Source organism: Schistocerca gregaria, chromosome 1, assembly GCF_023897955.1.
Source record: "Schistocerca gregaria isolate iqSchGreg1 chromosome 1, iqSchGreg1.2, whole genome shotgun sequence".
NCBI lineage: Eukaryota > Metazoa > Arthropoda > Insecta > Orthoptera > Acrididae > Schistocerca > Schistocerca gregaria.
In genome coordinates this window covers 324,493,248-324,514,736 of record NC_064920.1, presented here as the reverse complement: position 1 = coordinate 324,514,736, position 21,489 = coordinate 324,493,248, and the positions used below count along the sequence as shown (strand labels likewise).

General features: G+C 40.9%; 1 protein-coding gene across 1 annotated transcript in view; it reads right to left on the bottom strand.

The window, feature by feature from the left end:
• Nucleotides 1–21,489, bottom strand: part of LOC126284436 (uncharacterized) — a 51,544-nt gene that overhangs the window by 15,491 nt on the left and 14,564 nt on the right. The window contains exons 7-10 of the mRNA XM_049983769.1: nt 16,766–16,823; nt 7,416–7,557; nt 3,473–3,611; nt 928–1,077 (exon numbers count right to left, since the gene is read on the bottom strand). Of these exons, the coding sequence (XP_049839726.1) occupies nt 928–1,077; nt 3,473–3,611; nt 7,416–7,557; nt 16,766–16,823 (489 nt within the window). The remainder of the gene's footprint in view (nt 1–927; nt 1,078–3,472; nt 3,612–7,415; nt 7,558–16,765; nt 16,824–21,489) is intronic.

Here is a 21,489-nt window from a genome sequence, read left to right as displayed (position 1 = left end):
TTTGCTTCTAAGACTGCGGAATTTCTTTATTTTGTCTAATTCGTGGTTCCTAATTTCAAAGTCAAATTTGTCTCTGATTTCACTTTTACTACTCCTCACTACTCTAGTCTTTCTTCAGTTTACTCTCACTCAGTAATGCGAATTCATTAAATTGTTCATTCCATTCAGTGATTCCTGCAACTTTAAAATTTTCTTTTGTAAAAACTGTACAAAAATGAGCGGGAGGTCTATTCGCACCGAGTTACTGTGTTTCATTAAATGGTCTGCCGGCCTACGCAATTTGGTTAACGATGTAGTAGTTTTCATCTCATGTGCATGTTGTTAGGATTCAAACTTCCACAACTGAAATGTTTTCTTGAGGCAACTGTCAGTTTATGTTTCAGAAAAATTATGACACTTGACTGTATTACAACAATTTATTAATTTGCTACCTCTTTCGGCTGCTGACCATCATCTGGCACGAAAAGTTGGCTACTGCAAGCCAAACGTCAATCACGTTAAACCATACAATCGCATTAACTGTAAAGTTCATAAGTGTTGTCTTTGAGGTTGGAAGTGCTTTGCCTACTCATGCTATGTCCTGACTAGTCATGACGAATTGCCCTTTGAGTGTGCATGTGGAAGGTTGTTGATGTGTCAAAAACATTGCTCTTCTGTACTATTACTCATACAACTGACAGTTAAGGCACGATTCATCCTGACTGCCTTGTGGCTTGCAGTAGCCAATTTTTCGTATCTGATGTTGGTCAGTGAGCGAAACCAGTAACAGATCAATAATTTGTTCTAATGCAGCCAATTGTGATGAATCTCTCGAAACATACACGATTAAGTCGGTCTTATGACAACTGCAAGCAATTTTAAGAAGATGAGACATTATCGCATGAACTTCACTTTCTGTTGTAAGAAAATGGTTAGTTTCATTGATACCTGTAAGTTTCCAAGTCCAAGGGCACCGAAGACTGTGAGGACACCTTTGTCGTATACGATGCTCATGTCACCCGTCCTCCGGATGGTGGCGAGATCCTTAGCCCAGGCTCCCGTAGCGGTGAAAGAGCCATGCCACGTGATCCACAGGATCTGGAAACAACCAAAAGTAGCACTACTCCAGATCCAGAAAATCTGGTGTAATATTACACACTGCTAAGACCTTCAGGCAGATACTGCCTGGTGAATACTGACGTGGTTTTCAACAATTTACGGTTTCACCCCTGCTGCACTAACAAATAATGAAATGACTGTCCTGGAGGATATTCTGGGTTTTCGTTTTACACATTCATCAGTCACTCACAACATTTACTATGCAGAACTGCTGCAGATCGTGGTCTTCCCGGCTGTGCTAGTAGATGTGGTGTATTGTACCAAACGGTCATGTGCAATCCACTATTGTTCAGCTGGTTCGAGGCAGGAGCTCAGCGCCTTCTCATACTTATTCGTTGAGCCAGGTATCAGCCCCTCCTCCGTTAACGGGCTCATTAATGGAGAAAGAAATGTCCGTGATCTGTATTAAGTTATAAAGGGAACATGATGTAGTGGCACCAGCACCCTTAGTAAAATCCTAAACTGTGACCAGTCTCTTATGGTGTTAAGGCGTCGAGGTATTGATTGGGTTCTGTCTGTCAGAACTTTAAGATCAGGGGCCCGTCGATGTTTGCCGAGAAGCGGCGCTCGTGTCTCTTTCTTATTGGCAACAATAAGACAAGCAGTTCACCCAGCACGTATTCACAGGTGCGACGGAGATAGATTAAAACAGAATATGACAGGTGTCTGAAGCAAAGATCCCACAAAGGTGCGAATAAAAATAACTATTACAACTACACCTGTTCCTTATCTGGAGACCTGCCAGTCGACAATGTTATAAAAGTATAAAATTTTTTTGCATCCCGCGAAATTAAAGGCAAAGGAAACTTGTACAATCAGTGGTCAAGTTCCTTAAACCCATAATGCTAGGTCTGTCACGGGGGTCATACGGCATTCCAATTAGATTTACATAGCCATTTTTCCTCCAAAAATATTTTTATTTCTGGTAATACATAGTTAAGTTCGGAATTTCATTGCTTCATTTGTGCTCTTAAGATTACGTCGCTCCGTTGTTGGTTACTTAAGTTTATTAATTATTGTAGCCGGTCCTGAAAACTCCTAGTAGCGCCATTTAAGACTGGCGTGGAGTGCAAACGATTTCCTTCTGGACTGCCGTCTTATGATCTACAGGGTAGTGTCGTTTGTTCAGATAAATTCTGAACTTGATATATCCCTAAAAAGAAGAAAAATAAGCTGAGATCAGGGGAACGAGATGAACAATGAAGATTATTGACCATGGTTAAACAAGAGGCGCGAAACTATTCGTAATCACCTTAATTAAGTTACTGACATATATGAATCGTGGGACGGTGATAATGAAGACCTTCGTGCATAATCCTTGGCACTATTGGCTCATTAGTGCCGAAGTCTACTGTTTAGTGCTCTCTGTATCAGACGTCTCAACTCGCTCCACGTTTTCGGCTGTGTTGACGGTACCAGATTTTTTCTTCTTCATCATGGAGCGAGATATGTTATAGTTTCCATCCCATCTTACAATGGCGTTGCGGTCTGCAACAGGCCAGCGGACCAGAATTGTAAAATGAGTTACGTCCTCTCTCTGAGGCCAACCGCTCGGCTGTAGTACCCAACACGAAACCACGCTGAATCTATGATGGACGTATAGTATCAATCTGATCTAGTAGCATAAGAAATTGTACTGTAGAAAAATATATTTTCTGGTAGAAAAAACATTTGCCACGCAGTGCCAGCTTATACAAAGCTATCCTGTAGCCTAAGAAGACAGAGAATCCCATATGGCAACTAGTCTCATTAAAATCTTTGGAACTTTTCTCTATGTCATAAAACGAAGTTCCTTAGGAGCCCATTTGTATCAAATGAAATATGCAAAAATACGAGTGAATGTACTAATAAACGGAAATGAAAGGTTTTATTTTTAAACTTATTGCTGCACATTCTGTTTATTAGGTTTACCTCATTCTTCTCCAGTTTCGCACGTAAAATTGGAAATTTGTCGTAAGTTCTATGGGACCAATCTACTGAGGTCAACGGTTCCTAAACTTACACACTACTTACTCTAACTTAAACTAACTTGCGCTAAGGATAATACAGACACCCATGCCCGAGGGACTGCTCGCACGTAAAGTTTCTGTTTTAAAATAGGCCTGTGTATGTCTCTGTTTGACTCATTGGTGTCACATATCGCATTTGTTTGGTTCTCCTATACTGTTGCAGCTGTGAGATTTTTCTAAGCTGTGCTTTTACGACAGTAATGGCAATAGCTGTTTGAAGGCCCTCAGCTGAAATCATCTCGACTGAAACATCTACCGTATAAGCAGACACTCTCAATCTGCTGACTTAACTATGTGTCTTATATCTGCTATGTGCCGTTGCCAACCCCTGACTTTTGTTCCATAGTAGAGTGATCATTACTCACCACCTTGGAGAAGGACGCGTGCAATTCAGCGGGTACGTTGATGGTACGCAAGTTGGCGTTCGTCAGCTGCTTGGTGATCTCTGCTATTAACGCGTCGACGTATTCGTTGACGTTGGCCGTCATGGCCCGCGAGTGCAACCTGTCATAGAAAACAGATCCTTCCGTGACTCCAAATACAACAGTGTAGTTGCGTAAATAGTTGATAATTTAATAGCGTAGACAACCGGTCTCCATAAACTTTTCTTGGGCACATAGGGCTTTGGTAACACCAGATAAATATTAACATAATTATGCCCTAGCAGCCGGCTCCGGTAGCCGTGCGGTTCTGGCGCTGCAGCCCGGAACCGCGGGACTGCTACGGTCGCAGGTTCGAATCCTGCCTCGGGCAAGGGTGTGTGTGATGTCCTTAGGTTAGTTAGGTTTAAGTAGTTCTAAGTTCTAGGGGACTGATGACCACATATGTTTAGTCTCATAGTGCTCAGAGTTATTAGAACCATTTTTTTATGCCCTAGCATACCGATATACAGCACAATGGCAACAAATTTTCTCTCCACATCTTTACCTTGAGCCGTTTTCTTCTTTAAAGTGAAGTTATATTGACCCGTACATGTAAATCATCTCTTTGCCAGAAAGGCTATTTATACTGTCTTTTTTTTCCTTCTTATAAATTATGCTTTAAATATCTGGTATGTTTATTTGACCAAAACAAAAAAGTTGTTAATTTGTTATTCCTTACTCAGTACCTTAAAAGCTGCGTGTGAGAGCCATAAGATTGGTTTTGACAATGGGACCTGATAGTACAAAATCGTTGCCGTCCTGTGGTCTTGACTATCGGAGTGCATTTTCTTACGGTTTGTTCCGAGATCAGGGGGTCAGGTGATTCTCAAAGACCCTCAGACAAACCCGACAGTTAAGCGGCTCAAATAAAAATTACGGAGAGTCATAACGTAATATAGCTAGTTATCAAGTGCTGAAGCGTTCTCTCCAAGTAAATAGTAGGTCCCACATAATGCTGGAAATATAAAAATCTTGGAACCGAAGTAGAAAGCACTGAAACTGTTAACAATAATTGAACATTTTATTGGAGAGGTTACATTAGGTTCTAATAAATTTCGATTAAAAGTCGCATATTTCTATCAGCGCCATATTTAGAAACATAAATACCACAACCCGGAAATAGCCCATTCATATGTATTTTCGTAAGTAGGGAGTGACCATGAAGATAAAAATAATCTTAAGATTCAATACTGTACGTGTCATCAAACAACAAGAACACTACACGGCACCCGCCACAAACAAAATTTACTCTGATGACAGGCGCAACCGTTGGCGATAGCGAAGTTCCTACCTAACTTTATTACCTTACATAATCTTTCTGTTTCCAACATCTGGATACTCCTACCCATCATATTCTCTCTTATAACTTATCTAGGACGTCCGTGATGGGTTACGCATCCCGTAACATTATGAATCACCCTACTCGTTCTCATCAAACATTAAAAAAATTGGCTCTGAGCACTATGGGACTTAACATCTGAGATCATCAGTCCCCTAGAACTTAGAACTAGTTAAACCTAACTAACCTAAGGAAATCACACACATCCATGTCCGAGGTAGGATTCGAACCAGCGACCGTAGCGGTCGCGCGGTTCCGGACTGAAGCGCCTGGAATTTCTCGGCCACACTGGCTGGCTCAAAACAGTCACTTCAGCGTTATAAAACATAATCTTTACACAAAAATATAACCTTAATATGAAGTAATAATTTGTCTTTCGTGGAGCTCTAGTGAGTTTAATTTATATCACGAAGCCACTGAAAATATCTCACATATTATGCTTCAAAATGGACACTAAGTCTGAAATAAAGAGACATTTCATAGGACAGTGGGGCGAAGGTATTTATAGAAAAAAACTATGCAAAAGGGGCCATGTTTATTAAGTACCTGGCAAGTTGTCCGAGAACAGCTGGAAGCAGCACTAGAGGGAAAATTTGAAATTTGTAGAAGGTAAGAACAAGTAATATATGGCAAACACGCACACACACACACACTCTCTCTCTCTCTCTCTCTCTCTCTCTCTCTCTCTCTCTCTCACACACACACACACACACACACACACACACACACTCGCAAGGGCAGAAAGTGGTTAAACATGCAGTTCAGAAAAAGGTATTACTTGTTAAAATACAATACTTACTGAGGTATTTGTGAAATGCATTTAGAGTATCTGTATACGATGTGGTATCGAATCAAACTATTTTGGAAAGCCTATAGTTCTCTTCGCAGCTCTAGTTTCAGCTGTGTTGCTTACTAGAACAGGATCATGTGTGATCGGCACTCAACTGTGCAGCAGGAAGGTGATATGAGGGGCAAGCAGTGAATAAGCGGAACCTATTACAGGGCCAAGAAAAGAGGAACATCCACTAAATGGATGACCTATGATCTGCATCTTTCAGGAGGGGAACTCAACGACTTCTCGAATTCAGCGATTGAGAAAGTGGCGTCTTCGGGAGGGTAGCGGTTCAGCGTTTGTCCATTTATGAAATCCCGCACCCTGATTTAGGTTTTCAGTAGTTTCCCTATCTCAGCTAAGGCAGAAATGAGAGTGGTTTCTTTGAAACAGGCAAGTGCAATTTCCGTCATTTTCTTTCGCATTCCGATATGATAGTGCTTCCAAAATAGTACCATCGCCGCCGTGACTTTTAAAAATAATCTCCGTTTCTTTCAAATGAATATCCCTTCCTTCCTACTGTAGCGTTTCCCTATTAATCTCCGCTATTCACAGCAGATAGTGTTGGTTGAGACACCTCGTAATGTGTATAGAAAAGTATAGTTCTGTTCCTGTCGATAACGCTCGATAAAGCTTTGCGCACACTCTGATGAATCTGACAGATACTCAGTAAACGGCATACTCTAGAGTAGAAAGGGCTTATCCTTTCTTTCCACAGCACTTCCTTCAAATCCTACAGAAATTGCTATCAACAGATCATGTACCTTCCGTCGCGTTGAACATATTTTCATTTATCAGTAGTACAGACTTCCTGATCGAGTGCTATTAAGCTAATGTCGGTAACAACAAAATAACCAAATGCACTCGTATTCGGTAATTTCTTGGCAGTCGTGTGACATAATTTTATCTCTGAATTTGTCGTATCAAGAACTGCTATTCTGAAGCCGAAAAAACAATACAGTTTATTTTAAAATAGCGAAATTCTTCATTTGTTCTCCTAAGCACAGACCTTTAGAATTATATTATTAATCATTCACCCTGAGAAGGTTCTCTTCCGTTGGCTGAGTAGCGAATCAATAAAAATCGAATGAACCTGATTGATGAACTAGCAACTTACTCGGTCAGTCAACTGTAGCCAGCAGACGAGGCGGCGCTCGCTGCGTCTTCTTACGCGTCAACGAAAGCAGATGTGACTCACGGAGATAATTATAAAAATGATATATTTAACTTGTTGGATTTGATTTAAATTTATTGATGTGGTAAATGAAGACACTGCGTCCTCGCAGTACTAAATCTATCACTCGGAGCTACTGGAAACAAATGATTATCCGTCCGAAGTCATGTGCGTCTTCCGAAATCTGTCCACACAGCCACTCCCGTCAGCTAGCGCACCAAGAGTCGTCTTGGAGTGAACTGTTAGTATGGGTGCCTGCTTTTCTGTAAAGCATTTTCGTCAATAAACGAAAATGTCTTGATTGATTGAGTAATTGAGGAGGGTTATGAACTAATTGGCAAGGTCATCAGTCCCATGATTCCAGATTTACTTACGGAAGGGAAAGGATCCGCTAAAAGTGGACGAATGCAGTCAGAGGAGTGTGTCTAAAAAAATATTGTAGTCCAGGCGGTCTAATTGGGAGACGATTATGTGGAAATGTACAATCACTTCATTTGCAGATCAGTTTGATATACTACAGATTAAGTGACAGATTACTTACATGAAGCTGGTGATGGTGGGCTCGTCATCAAGGAGCAACTCTTTAAGCGAGAACTCGCTGGCTACGGCGTCGAACTGCTTCTTCATATGTCTGTTCATGACGGAGCGAAGACGGGCCTTAATCTTGGCAATTACGGTCTCGTCTGAAAGCAACACAGATTCAGATGTGGAGGACAGAATCGACTTAGACTGTAATACTTTAAAAAGTGATCCCATCTTTCCAGAATGAATGTTTTACTAAGCACCAGAGTTAGCGGTGAAAAACTTACTGATAGCTTAAAAGAACCGAGACTTGACCCTGAAACTGCATTTCACGATCAGTTGCCTACCGACTGAGTTTTCCGGTCGCGACCATGACCCACGCTAAAAGTTTCACTTCTCTCAGTAACATTCATAACTTTCGTAACTTCCAAATTTCACTTTACTTATGCGATGGTAATGTTACCAATGACAGTGTCACTAAATCTGAGTTACTAAATACGATTTTACGAAACTCCTTCACCAAATGAGAAGAGGTAAAAATTTCAGTATTCGAAACAAGAACTGCAGCGAAGATGAGTAACTTAAAAATACACGTATTCGGGGTAGCAAAGCAACTGAAATCAATAAAATCAAGTCTTCTGGTCCAGGTTGTACACCACTTAGATTCCTTTCAGAGTAAGCTGATGTAACATCTCAGTTTTTGACAATCATATACAACCGCTCGTTGGACGAAAAACAATCCCCGAAGACTGCAAAGTTGCAAAAGTCACACCTATATTCAGGAAAGGAAACAGCAATACGCTGAATTACAGAGCCATAAAACTGACGTCGAGTTGCAGTAGGATTTTGCTACGTATACTGTGTTAGAATATCATTAATGCAAATGAACAAAACGATGTATTGACACATAGACAGCACTGATTCAGATAATATCGTTCCTGTAAAACACAACTAGCATTTTATTTTTATCAAGTAATGAGCGCTAACGACAGGGGATTTCAAATCAGTTCCACGTTCCCAGATTTCCAGAAAGGTTGTGATACCGTTCCTCATAAGCGACTGTTTAATCAAACTGCGTGTCTACGGAGTACCGTCTCTGGATTTGTGTTTTCCTGTCAGAAAAGTCACTTTTGGTAGTATTTCACGGAAAGACATCGTGTAAAGCAGAAGTAATATCTGCCGTTCCCAAAGGAAGTGTTTCAGGCCCTCTGCTGTTCCTCATACGTATTAACGATTAAGGAGACAATCTGAGCACCCCTCTTACAGTCTTTACAGATGATGCTGGTATTTACCGTCTAGTGAAGTAATCGGAAGATAAAAGCCAATTGCAGAATACAAACGCTATCTGTATCATGTGAAAAGCAGCAACTGACTAAATAATGGAGAGTATGAAGTCACCCACCTGCGTAGCTAGAGATTACAATTACTAAGATCTTAAACTGGAGACATTCAAAGACAATGTTGTGAAAATGAGGACCAAATACGGTGATTTGTTGGTGGTACACTTACGTCTACTAAAGAGACTGCCTACACTGCGCTTGTCCACCATTGTCTGTAGTACTGCTGCTCGGTATTAGCTCCTTACATATAGGACTGATGGAGGACATCGAAAAAGGTCAAAGAAGGTCCGCTTGTTTCGTATTATTGCGAAATAGGGAAGAGAGTGCCACGGATATGATACGCGAATTGGCGAGATCTTTTCACGAAAACTCCAGCTTTCTACACCGAATGAGAAAGTGTTTTGTTGACGTCCACGTAGATAGGGATAAACGACGATCGTAATAAAAAACGATGATCTTAATAAAATATGAGAAATCAGATCTCCCACGGAAAGATATAAACGTTCCTTTTTCCCGCTCAGTTCGAGAGTGGAACGTAGATCAATAGTGGAAGTGATTCGATGAACCCACTGCCAGGCACTTAGGTTTGAAATTCACAGTAGTCATGTAGCTGTGGGAGAGACGTACTGCGAAGAGTGGAGCTGTAAGTTTCGGAATATTGTAATCTGTCAGAAAGTTTCATGACATCAACTGCTGTATTTGTTCTTAGTGAGGACTCTCTCTCTCTCCAGTATGACAGTGGATCCATGCTCTTTAGAATGCTCTCCAGATGCCTCGTCGATGGTTATTTCTTATTACGTCCTTTTCATGCCCAGTGGTATAAACAATTGCTTACTGGCGCAGTTAGAGCCAAAAACTGGGGTCGTTCTCCATAAACTGAGTTTAAATACCTGATTTCTATAAAGCTCATCGTCTTTTTCACCTACTTGGAGCCCGTTGAGTTCAATTAATGAACCAGTTGTTAATAAGAATAAAACGTATACACTTTTAATTTGACTGAGATGTTTGTGCTGATTCCTATGAAGTTAGCCACTCAGACTGGCAACACGAATGTGCATTTCGTGGAACTGTTTCAGTGTCATGATCGGCCTCATCTTAATAAAGCCTTCAGGCGTAAATAACATGAGACTTGGGGGTGCGCTGATGACACAAAGCATGGGTCACATTTCAATGGTGTCGGTGGAGTCTATCAGCAGGACGGGTTTCACTAGACAAGGCCTGCACCTCAAAAGGTATGGGAAGGGGAAGTTGGCAAAGCTTATAGGTGACAGCATAGGTGGGGTTGGTGGAATCACTCATGGGAAAATTCCTGCAGTAGTGAGTGTTAGAGCCGCACCTTTTTTAGATTGAAGTCAGCTGATAGGTATTCCTGCTTAAGGGAAGTCTCTCTAACAAAGGAACCACTTTTGACAAAGCTTAGGTATCCGAGTAATGAGAGAATTGGTATATTTCATCAAAATATACAAGGCATTAGAGATTAAGTTAATGAACTGCTTATAGACGTTGACTCTGAAATTGAAATTATTGGTATATCTGAACATTTCTAAATAAGGGGGCTTCCTTTACCAGGATACAGGTTGGCTAGCAGCTTTTCGAGGAGCTCTTTGCGGTGTGGGGAGTAGCCATGTATTTGAAAAACGGCATCCCATTCGAGTCAATTGATGTTTCAAAGTACTGCACTGAAAAGGTATTTGAATGTTATGCAGGTGTGGTTAAATTTAATGGAGCTAAACTTCTAACTGTTGTTATTTATAGATCCCCAGACTCAGATTCCACAACATTATTGCTAAAGCTAGAGGAGGTTCTTGGTTCACTTCATAGGAATTACAAAATGTTAGTTATATGTGGTGACTTCAATATTAATTGTATAAGTGATTGTGCAAGGAAGAGGATGCTGGTATACCTCCTTAATTCATATAATCTTATGCAAACCGTATTCTTTCCAACGAGAGTCCAAGGGAACAGTAGAACAACCATAGACAACATTTTTGTTCATTCCTCATTACTAGAAGGCCATTCTGTTAGGAAAAAGGTGAATGGCCTTTCAGATCATGATGCACAAATTTTAACTCTAAAAGATTTTTGTGCTGTAACACGTGTTAAATATAGCCATCAGCTGTTTAGGAAAGCTGATCCAGTTGCTGTAGAGACCTTTGTAAACCTTATCAAGGAACAATAGTGGCAAGATGTTTATAGCGCTGATACAGTAGACGATAAGTATAATGCTTTTCTCAAGACTTTTCTCGTGCTCTTTGAAAGTTGCTTTCCATTAGAACGTTCAAAAGAGGGTACTAGCACAAACAGGCAGCCTGAGTGGCTGACTAGAGGGATAAGAATGTCTTGTAGAACAACGTGGCAATTATATCAAAACGTTAGAAACAGTCAAAATCTAAATGCAGCAGCCCACTACAAACAGTATTGTAATGTGCTTAAAAATGTTATTAGGAAGGCAAAAAGTATGTGGTAGGCAGATAGAATAGCTGAGGATAAAATTAAAACCGTATTGTCAGTCGTAAAGGAAGTGGCTGGTCTGCAGGCAGGTCGAGGATATAGAATCAGTGCGTAGTGGGAATGTCTGTGTCACTGATAAGTCATATATGTGTACAGTATTTAATAAACGCTTTCTGAATATAGCAGGTGAACTAAATAGAAACCTAGTCCCAACAGGGAATCATATAGCGCACTAAAAAAAAGTGTTCCGAGACTGTTACCTGAAATGCTCCTCCATGATACTGACAAGAGGGAGATTGAGTTAATAATTAAATCACTAAAGCCCAAGAACTCTCATGGATATGATGGGGTATCTAGCAGAATACTGAAGTATTGTTCTATGTATGTTAGCCCAGTACTTAGCCATATCTGTAACTTTTCCTTTAGGAGTGGTCAGTTTCCTGACCAATTAAAGTACTCGGTACTGAAGCCACTTTATAAAAAGGGAGACACTGATAATGTCGACAATTTTAGACCTATTTCTATGCCATCGGTGTTTGCTAAAGTTATCGAGGAAGTTGTGTATACAAGGTTACTGGAGCATTTAAATTCACATAATTTGCTGTCAAATGTACAGTTTGGCTTTAGAAATGGTTTGACAACTGAAAATGCTATATTCTCTTTTCTCTGTGAGGTTTTGGATGGATGAAATAAAAGGTTGCGAACGCTAGGTGTTTTCTTTGATTTGACGAAGGGTTTTGACTATGTTGACCACAAAATATTACTGCAGAAGTGGGACCATTATGGAGTATGGGGAGTAGCTTACAATTGGTTCGTCTGTTACTTTAAGAACAGAAAGCAGAAGGTAATTCTCCGCAATATTGAGAGTGGTCGTGATGTTCAGTCCCAATGGGGCACTGTTAAGTGGGGCGTTCCCCAAAGGTCGGTGCTGGGGGCACTGCTGTTTCTTATTTATATAAATGATATGCCTTCTAGTATTGCAGGTGATTCAAAAATATTTCTGTTTGCTGATGACACCAGCTTGATAGTGAAGGATATTGTGTGTAATATTGAAACAGTATCAAATAATGTAGTTAATGAAATAAGTTCATGGCTTGTGGAAAAAATTTGATGCTAAAACACAGTAAGACTCAGTTTTTACAGTCTCTAACTCACAATTCAACAAGAACTGATATTTTGATCAGACAGAATGGGGATATTATAAGCGACACGGAACAGTTCAAGTTCCTAGGCGTTCGGATAGATAGTAAGCTGTTGTGGAAAGCCCATGTGCAGGATCTTGTTCGGAAACTAAATGCTGCTCTATTTACCATTAGAACAGTATCTGAAATAAGTGACACTTCAACACGAAAAGTAGTCTACTTCGCATATTTTCATATGCTTATGTCGTATGGTATTATTTGTTGGGGTAATTCTTCTGATTCAAAACGAGTATTTTTTGCTCAAAAACGGACTGTTCGAGCTGTATGTGGTATAAGTTCGAGAACCTCTTGTCGACCCCTATCAATAGTCTGGGAATTCTGACATTGCCCTCACAATATATATTTTCTTTAATGTCGTTTGTTGTTAGCAATATTAGCCTATTCCCAAGAGTTAGCAGCTTTCACTCAGTTAATACTAGGCAGAAATCCAATCTGCATGTGGAATGCACTTCCTTGACTCTTGTGCAGAAAGTAGTGCAGTATTCTGGTGCATCAATTTTCAATAAGCTACCACAAGAACTCAAAAATCTTAGCAGTAGCCCAAACTCTTTTGAGTCTAAACTGAAGAGTTTCCTCATGGCTCATTCCTTCTATACTGTCGAGGAGCTCCTGGAAGAGCTAAGAAATTAAGCAAGTAACAGTGTTACATTGTTGATTTTCTTTATATAAACTTACGACTTGTCACCTGAATATGTTTTTTTTTTTTTGTATTTCATTTTATCTGTTTCTAATATCGCGTTATAATTTCATGTATTGACTCGTTCCATGACCATGGAGACTAGTCCTTAATTTGGTCCCACGGAACAATAAATAAATAAAATAAATGCAAAACAAACCGTGATGATGATTTTTAGATCAAATACCTCTTATTATTTTATTTTCTTCCCTGTTCTTCTGTTCCTCAACTAATTCAGAGCCCACCAGAGAACAAATAATTTCCTCGATAACGACAGTTATTACCTGTAGATATATTAAATGTGCTGAGGTGAAGTGAATGGATCATGGGGATGGAATCAATGAAAATGCAGCGAAATAAAATGATATCAGTCCAAACCGTTCATATACGCTGGACCTGAAATTTAAGGACTGCGCAGTAACAACTGAAATTCATCCTTACCCGTAATTTTAAACGGATTTCCTACTTAATGCGAGTATTCGCCTTAACCATTAGATTACCTTAGCACGTCGCCAGACATAACACAAACCTTCATTGTTACTGGCGTTTCTGTCTACGATCTCTAAACAATCAGAAGTTCTGTCACGGGGTGCCGCGTGGTATTAGCCGTGCCGTCTCGGGCGCTACAGTCCTGGGCTATGCGGCTGATCCCGGCGGAGGTTCGAGTCATCCTCCCTCGGGCATGGGTGTGTGTGTTTATCATTAGGATAATTTAGGTTAAGTAGTGTGTAAGCTTAGGGACTGATGACCTTAGCAGTTAAGTCCCATAAGATTTCACACACATTTGAACTTTTTTTTCTGTCATGCGGTGTTTGGGAAAAGAACCACTGGCGGTACGTAAATAAGGATGAAATCAGGGTTCGTGTCCAGATTACCGCTACAGGAGCTTCTAACGACTATTTCAGTTATGTGTTGACTCGACAATAGTACAGGCATCGCCGTGAGAAGTAGTACATGGATCATTTCTGTACTTCGTGACAGTAATTACACCTACTTTTACCTAAGCAACAATGACTTACTGTACATGTCGTAAGTATCTGCGCTTCAAGAGGAAATAATTATAATACACTGCAAATACCTTTTGGGACATCTCCACGAAATTTCTTAACAAATCTCCAAAAATAGTCTGTACTGCAGTTCTTGTAGGAGAGAGGCAATTCCTTACATGTGAAGATAGTCGGTTCCTTCCATTATGTTACCTCAGAGCGCAAATATTGACAGCGATGGCTCACTCTTGTACGAGTATTATGGACTACAATGATAATACGTTAATAACATGTACTGCTAGTGAAATTTGTCGTTGTGTAACTTCTAAAACGTTCTAACAGTATATTTCTAGTTTTAACACATATTTTCCACCTTTTTCCTGTCTCTATCAATTTGCAGTGTTGTATTTGTCGTGGAAATTCTTTGACTTTGTATACATATTTCAGTTATGTGAACTTTCTAAACGATGTTGTCTAAATTGTGCTTGTGGATTTAAATAACTACTGGAACGATTATTACATAGTGCACTTACTGTAAATGACTTGGTTCATAATTAGGGAGCGTAGGGTTGAATGTAAAACATTTGGAGAAGCCACGCACCTACGGAAGTAGCCTGGCGGGGTGGAAAAGGTGTGTTAAGCGCACAAGTGGAAACTCGTCCTTTGTGACGGTAAGCAGTCTGGACTGAGCAGGGCTGTGGCTAACATCTCGCTAGCAGTAGCGGATCATTGTGGCTCATGTTGTTAGAGTTTTGAGACCAGGGGAGCTTAAGAGCAGTATTTATGTGGCCTCGGATGCTGAATTTGGCTATTATTATCGTGGCATGGGTTTTGCCCTGTAAAAATATAGAGAAGATCTCTAACAGAGCGAGGCCAACAGTACTGCCATGACTGCATCGCCACCATGTTAACAGCCACTGCAAATTACGCCAGCAGTGATACCACCCTTCCACTAAATAGTTTATATTAGTCAAGCTGTAAATGGACCAGGTAGCAGTGAAATTTGGTTGATTTTAATAATAATCGTCGTGTTGCTACAAACTCTGTCTTACACCAGATCACAAACCTCCACAGGAATCATATCCTAGTGAATATAATTCCGAGTGTCCTAACTCAATATGGAAAGAATTATTCGGTAGCTGTAAAAGTAGTTGTGAATGCTTTCTAATATTTGGAGTTATAGTGTTTAAAGTTCAGTTTCGAAGTCTGAGAAACACTCCAATTCCAGTGCATTTTTACATCAATCTGCAGTCATTTTCTTACATGATTTGCCTTACTTGAAAAGCTGCCTGAAAACAGTAAAGTTGTTGGTTAAAATAACCATTCTATTGATCTCATGAGAAAGTTTTTGAACTTGCATCTAATGTAGTGTTGGCATTTTTAAAGCCTACTATATTTTGAGCAGGAAAGACTATTTATCGAAGCAAATTTGTTATTTAAAGAGTTATCGTTTGTGTGTCTTACTTAATTACTAATTATTGATGAGAATTCTTACACCGAGTTGTGTAGTTTTGTTAATAAGCATGGTTCTTCAAACCACGAAGGTTAGAGGGACCTCATGTTCTAGGCTAATTAGTTAATGAAGCAAATCAAAGGTTCCTCCAGAGTCAGTGCATTTGGATTTGCATTCTATTTAATTGCTCCAAACCGAGCTTAAGAAAGAAATATTTACTGTGTTAGCTAGTCTATTGCAAGTTGGCTAATGGATTGCAAGTTGGGTAATGCACAGACATAGAGACCCTGTACTAAGCAATAATGTTGTAGAGTATGATCATTAATAAACCCCCTGATTTAATCCAGAATCGTTTCATGCTCTTCTCTGTTTAGCATTACTATTAGTTTCATGTGTTTGGTTTGGGGGCGCTCAACTGCGCGGTTATCAGCGCCCGTAAAAATTCCCAACCTTTGCTCAGTCCAAACTCACCACATTCATGAATGATGAGGAAATGGTGAGAACAACACATCTCGCGGCACGTGAAAATCCCTGACCCCGCCGGGAATCGAAGCCGGGACCCCGTGATCGGGAAGCGAGAGCACGACAGCGAGACCATAAGCTGCGGACAGTTTCTTGTGTGTTGGTGATAAACTCCTGCGTCTAATTCATTTAAGGTAGATGTTGTTTAGAGGGGTATGTGTTCTGTTTGCTATATCAGTGGCCTTTTGTTTGTCTGACCTCCAAGTTAGTAGTACATATATCCGCAAGGTTAGGTAACTGTGTTGTAGTGTGAACCAATATAAAGAAAGAGTTTAGTGTTCGTATCAAGGAAGGTTAGGTTAGCCTTAGCACTGCCTTCTGCTTTATTATATTTCTTGACACGAGAATGCCTAATTAGGCCGGTGACAGATATTAATACGTAATATTACAACTTGCCTCTGTGCTGCGAGAACGTATGTTTCCGACCCACGTGTTTACTGTTGCTTATGCTCTGCTGGAGTGTTTCAGAAACGAATCCCGGTGTGATTGCTCTGTTCCCGTTAGGTTACCTCACGCTCACAGGTTTCTCAAGAATTCCTCACAAAGGTTTAACGTTAGCATCGACTGCCGTTTAACATGGTCAGTTTTGGCGTTACACAGTCATTGAAGACGCTGCAGAAATATACGTTAGGTTTACTAAAAGTTATTTATTGTGTTTCTTACATCTGGGATTCAGTTGAAACGTGTTAGGAAGAATAAATTCTATGTAATTAATGGTTAGATTTTTCTGAATACTTACCAAAAGACCGTGTAGAAATTTGCGTTTTGACTGGACCGTGAGGTGTGTAGTAGTGTGCCTGAAACAGTTTACGGTCATATTACAGATTGACAATGAATATTTAATTTCGTGAGTTATAACACACCTTGAGAACAGAATGCATCTGCGAAAAATTGATTTCTTTAGAGAGAGATAAATATACTTGGGGAAGATGAAAATCGTTCGAGACAGCGCAAAAAATATACATTTCTTAGGTCAGTACTACTACTGGATTCTGTTCCTGTACTGCAATCCTGAAAGGCCTGCAAAATGCCCGTCTGCAGCTCCAGTACTCTTCTCACTGGATTGAAAGCGTTTTACATTCACAAAGTTTGAATAATATATGACGTGAAAATAAAGTCGTTGCCACGAGAGTTGATAAGGTAACTCTGTAGTTATTTCAGATTCAGATTATATTTTGAAAACTACAGAGTATTTTTCAAATTAATAACCTCGTGTAACTCAGTAAATTCCTACTTCAATGATGTTTCAATGGTAGAATAAAGTTTAGAAAAATCTCTAATTTCTTTTTTCTTCAGGTTATGCAAACAGAAGTGACAACTCAACGAATCCTAATGTTCCCTCCTATTCACAGATCAAGTAACATAAAATGAACCAACCTATTCGTCCGATAGTGAATGGTTGTCAAGAGCCTAATTACTTTGTCAGTAGATTTTGCTATGCAAAGCTGTAGCTGCATTTACGTTTACTGAAATTTGTACTTTAAAAAAGTGATATGAAACTGCAGTGCTGCCCGGGACAGCACCAACCCTAAAAGGGATGTTATCGCCTCTTTAGATACCACCAACCGTCAGAGTAATATTTCAATTGACGAGATACTGCAAACTGTACACACAAAGCTTTTAATGCAAAAGGAGATGAGAGTTGGAGAAATACTTGAGCTACTAGAATTAACACGTTTATTTCTTTTTTTCAGCTCCTTCGCTTTTCACAGTAAAACAAATTTTCAGAAAGATTGCCTAGCGATAGGCTGTAGTCTATGAATCATTTTAGCTGACAATTTCACAAATGATTTAATGAAATTTTGTTTAAGAATAACAGATCCATTACAGGTATTGCCATGATGTACTCCGTGGTGATGAGAGTGAGGTAATGAATCTAGCCAATAAACTCTGTCAGCAGCACGTAAATATCCACTTTACCTTTGAAACAGAAACTATCTTGACTTGAAGGTTGTAAGGGAAGGTACAGATTTTAGTTTGGGTATATGTGGTAAGCCTACCACTAAAAACATTCGTGCCATTCCCGCGCACACGAGAAGGCATTTTTTCATGCAATGTTTTATAGACCTGCAAAACTGGTGTTATTGTGGAAATGGGTATCGACAATGGGTTTAGAGAAAACTTTATGTGTAATATAGGCAAAGCAGTTTCTAATAGACAGGCTTCCAGTCCTGATCCAGTTGATGGCAACATTAAGTAAGCTTCCATTACACATTTAGGGCAATTTTGTGAACGAATCGCTAACGGCTTTCAGAAAAGTTAAAGTACAGATTAGCCCCAATACGCGAAGAAAGCTCAGTTCCGCCTCATGCAGTAGTCAAAGAGATAGATAGATTTTTGAAGTCACACATTTACAAGATTACTTGCGGATCATTTGATCGTATATACGTGGGTAGTCTGGTCGTTGACTTTAAGACTAGATTTTGAAGGCATACTTATACGAACACTAGTTATTTAAGGATGTTATTTAGCAACCGAGAATTTTTCTATGGGACCGATTGAAATTGCAGTATTCATCTTGCTCTTCGAGTCGAAAGATATAGATTTAAGTCGAAAGCTATAGGTTTAGATACACTTAAAGAACTTGATATTTGCAAACGCATGAATAATCCACACAACGTCCTGAACGAGCAAATCAACGCGAATCGCAAATGTGTATACAGTTCTGGTTTTGCTCTTCCTTGTATCAGCATCTCGATTCTTTCCTGTGCGTTCTTGTCAATATGTTATTTTTAATTACCGCCTCCCCCAACTGCACCTCCCCAACCCACCCCTCCGCATATTTTATCACATTCCTTTACGTGTGTACTGCTAACAGCTTATAGTCAAATTTACGATCTTCATTTCTAGTCTTGTCTGGGGGACCGCTGGCCGTTTCAACATTGGTTCTCTGTTATAAACAAAGTGTTACGCATTATCTGTTCAGATTGTTATGCTGGGTAGCGCCATGGCGCTTTTTCATTACAGTTGTACTTAGTTCTATGAACATCATTTTATTTTTCTCATTTTGGTAATATGTCGGCACTGAACGTTTAATTCTTTGTAATTATCTACGACATGCAAGCCATTTAGTTACTTTAGCGCTTATGTGAGCTATTAGTTGTAATTGTTTATGCCATACAGTGCATGTAGCTATTTTAACGGTTATGTACGCTACTTTTAATTTAGAAAACGCATAGGATTTTACTGCTCAGGTTATTTGTTTCGTGCCTGTCGTCCGCAGCCGTGCTTATGTTTTATCGTGATAGCTATTTCTTCTATGTTTTAAAAACCGATGTCACTAGATAGCATCGTACCTGCATGTGCAGTGTCATCTGGCGTCGAACGTTTTTACTATCACCAGTAGGCACTCAGAAAATGCTGTGCATTATACTGTGCAGTTATTTTACATTACGGTTGTCTTTTGTAAACTTATCTTAGTTCAATTATATATTGCCTTGTATTCTCTTGGTTTAACGCCGTTTGTAAGTCATATATACACTCCTGGAAATTGAAATAAGTACACCGTGAATTCATTGTCCCAGGAAGGGGAAACTTTATTGACACATTCCTGGGGTCAGATACATCACATGATCACACTGACAGAACCATAGGCACATAGACACAGGCAACAGAGCATGCACGATGTCGGCACTAGTACAGTGTATATCCACCTTTCGCAGCAATGCAGGCTGCTATTCTCCCATGGAGACGATCGTAGAGATGCTGGATGTAGTCCTGTGGAACGGCTTGCCATGCCATTTCCACCTGGCGCCTCAGTTGGACTAGCGTTCGTGCTGGACGTGCAGACCGTGTGAGACGACGCTTCATCCAGTCCCAAACATGCTCAATCGGGGACAGATTCGGAGATCTTGCTGGCCAGGGTAGTTGACTTACACCTTCTAGAGCACGTTGGGTGGCACGGGATACATGCGGACGTGCATTGTCCTGTTGGAACAGCAAGTTCCCTTGCCGGTCTAGGAATGGTAGAACGATGGGTTCGATGACGGTTGGATGTACCGTACAATATTCAGTGTCCCCTCGACGATCACCAGAGGTGTACGGCCAGTGTAGGAGATCGCTCCCCACACCATGATGCCGGGTGTTGGCCCTGTGTGCCTTGATCGTATGCAGTCCTGATTGTGGCGCTCACCTGCACGGTGCCAAACACGCATACGACCATCATTGGCACCAAGGCAGAAGCGACTCTCATCGCTGAAGACGACACGTCTCCATTCGTCCCTCCATTCACGCCTGTCGCGACACCACTGGAGGCGGGCTGCACGATGTTGGGGCGTGAGCGGAAGACGGCCTAACGGTGAGTGGGACCGTAGCCCAGCTTCATGGAGACGGTTGCGAATGGTCCTCGCCGATACCCCAGGAGCAACAGTGTCCCTAATTTGCTGGGAAGTGGCGGTGCGGTCCCCTACGGCACTGCGTAGGATCCTACGGTCTTGGCGTGCATCCGTGCGTCGCTGCGGTCCGGTCCCAGGTCGACGGGCACGTGCACCTTCCGCCGACCACTGGCGACAACATCGATGTACTGTGCAGACCTCACGCCCCACGTGTTGAGCAATTCGGTGGTATGTCCACCCGGCCTCCCGCATGCCCACTATACGCCCTCGCTCAAAGTCCATCAACTGCACATACGGTTCACGTCCACGCTGTCGCGGCATGCTACCAGTGTTAAAGACTGCGATGGAGCTCCGTATGCCACGGCAAACTGGCTGACACTGACGGCGGCGGTGCATAAATGCTGCGCAGCTAGCGCCATTCGACGGCCAACACCGCGGTTCCTGGTGTGTCCGCTGTGCCGTGCGTGTGATCATTGCTTGTACAGCCCTCTCGCAGTGTCCGGAGCAAGTATGGTGGGTCTGACACACCGGTGTCAATATGTTCTTTTTTCCATTTCCAGGAGTGTAATTTCATACTATGGCGCTGTAGAGCACCACGCCCATTTTTTTGCAACGCCATCTGCAGCTCAAAATTTGCATCCACGTATATTGCTCAGAAATCTTATATAAGTCTGCTCATGTTCGTTACCACTACAACATGTAACTATTACGTCCACTGGTTACTTGAAGTTCCAGGATTTATGAGTGTCTTTGTTGGTTTGGTAACCCATTTTTATTTCATACGTATTCATGTGATTTATTTTATTTAAACAGATATCTGATGATAGCAAACACCGAAACGCGTAATATTGGTTTAATAAAATCTTTTTCATTCATTCAGTGACTTTTCCCTAAGCGAACTATTAAGCATTTCATATTAAAAACTGCAAATATTTTTCAATATGTTCACTTATCTCCTTCGTGACTTTACGTCACAGTTGTGTTAAGTTCCTTCGATGTGGACAGGACGAAGTAGGACAGCACATAGCGCGGTAAGTAGATGGTAAGCGAGGGGGAGAGGGAGTGGCTTGGAGGAAGGTATGGGGCGAGGGAGTGGAATGTGTGTGGAACGAAAACCACACGCAACATC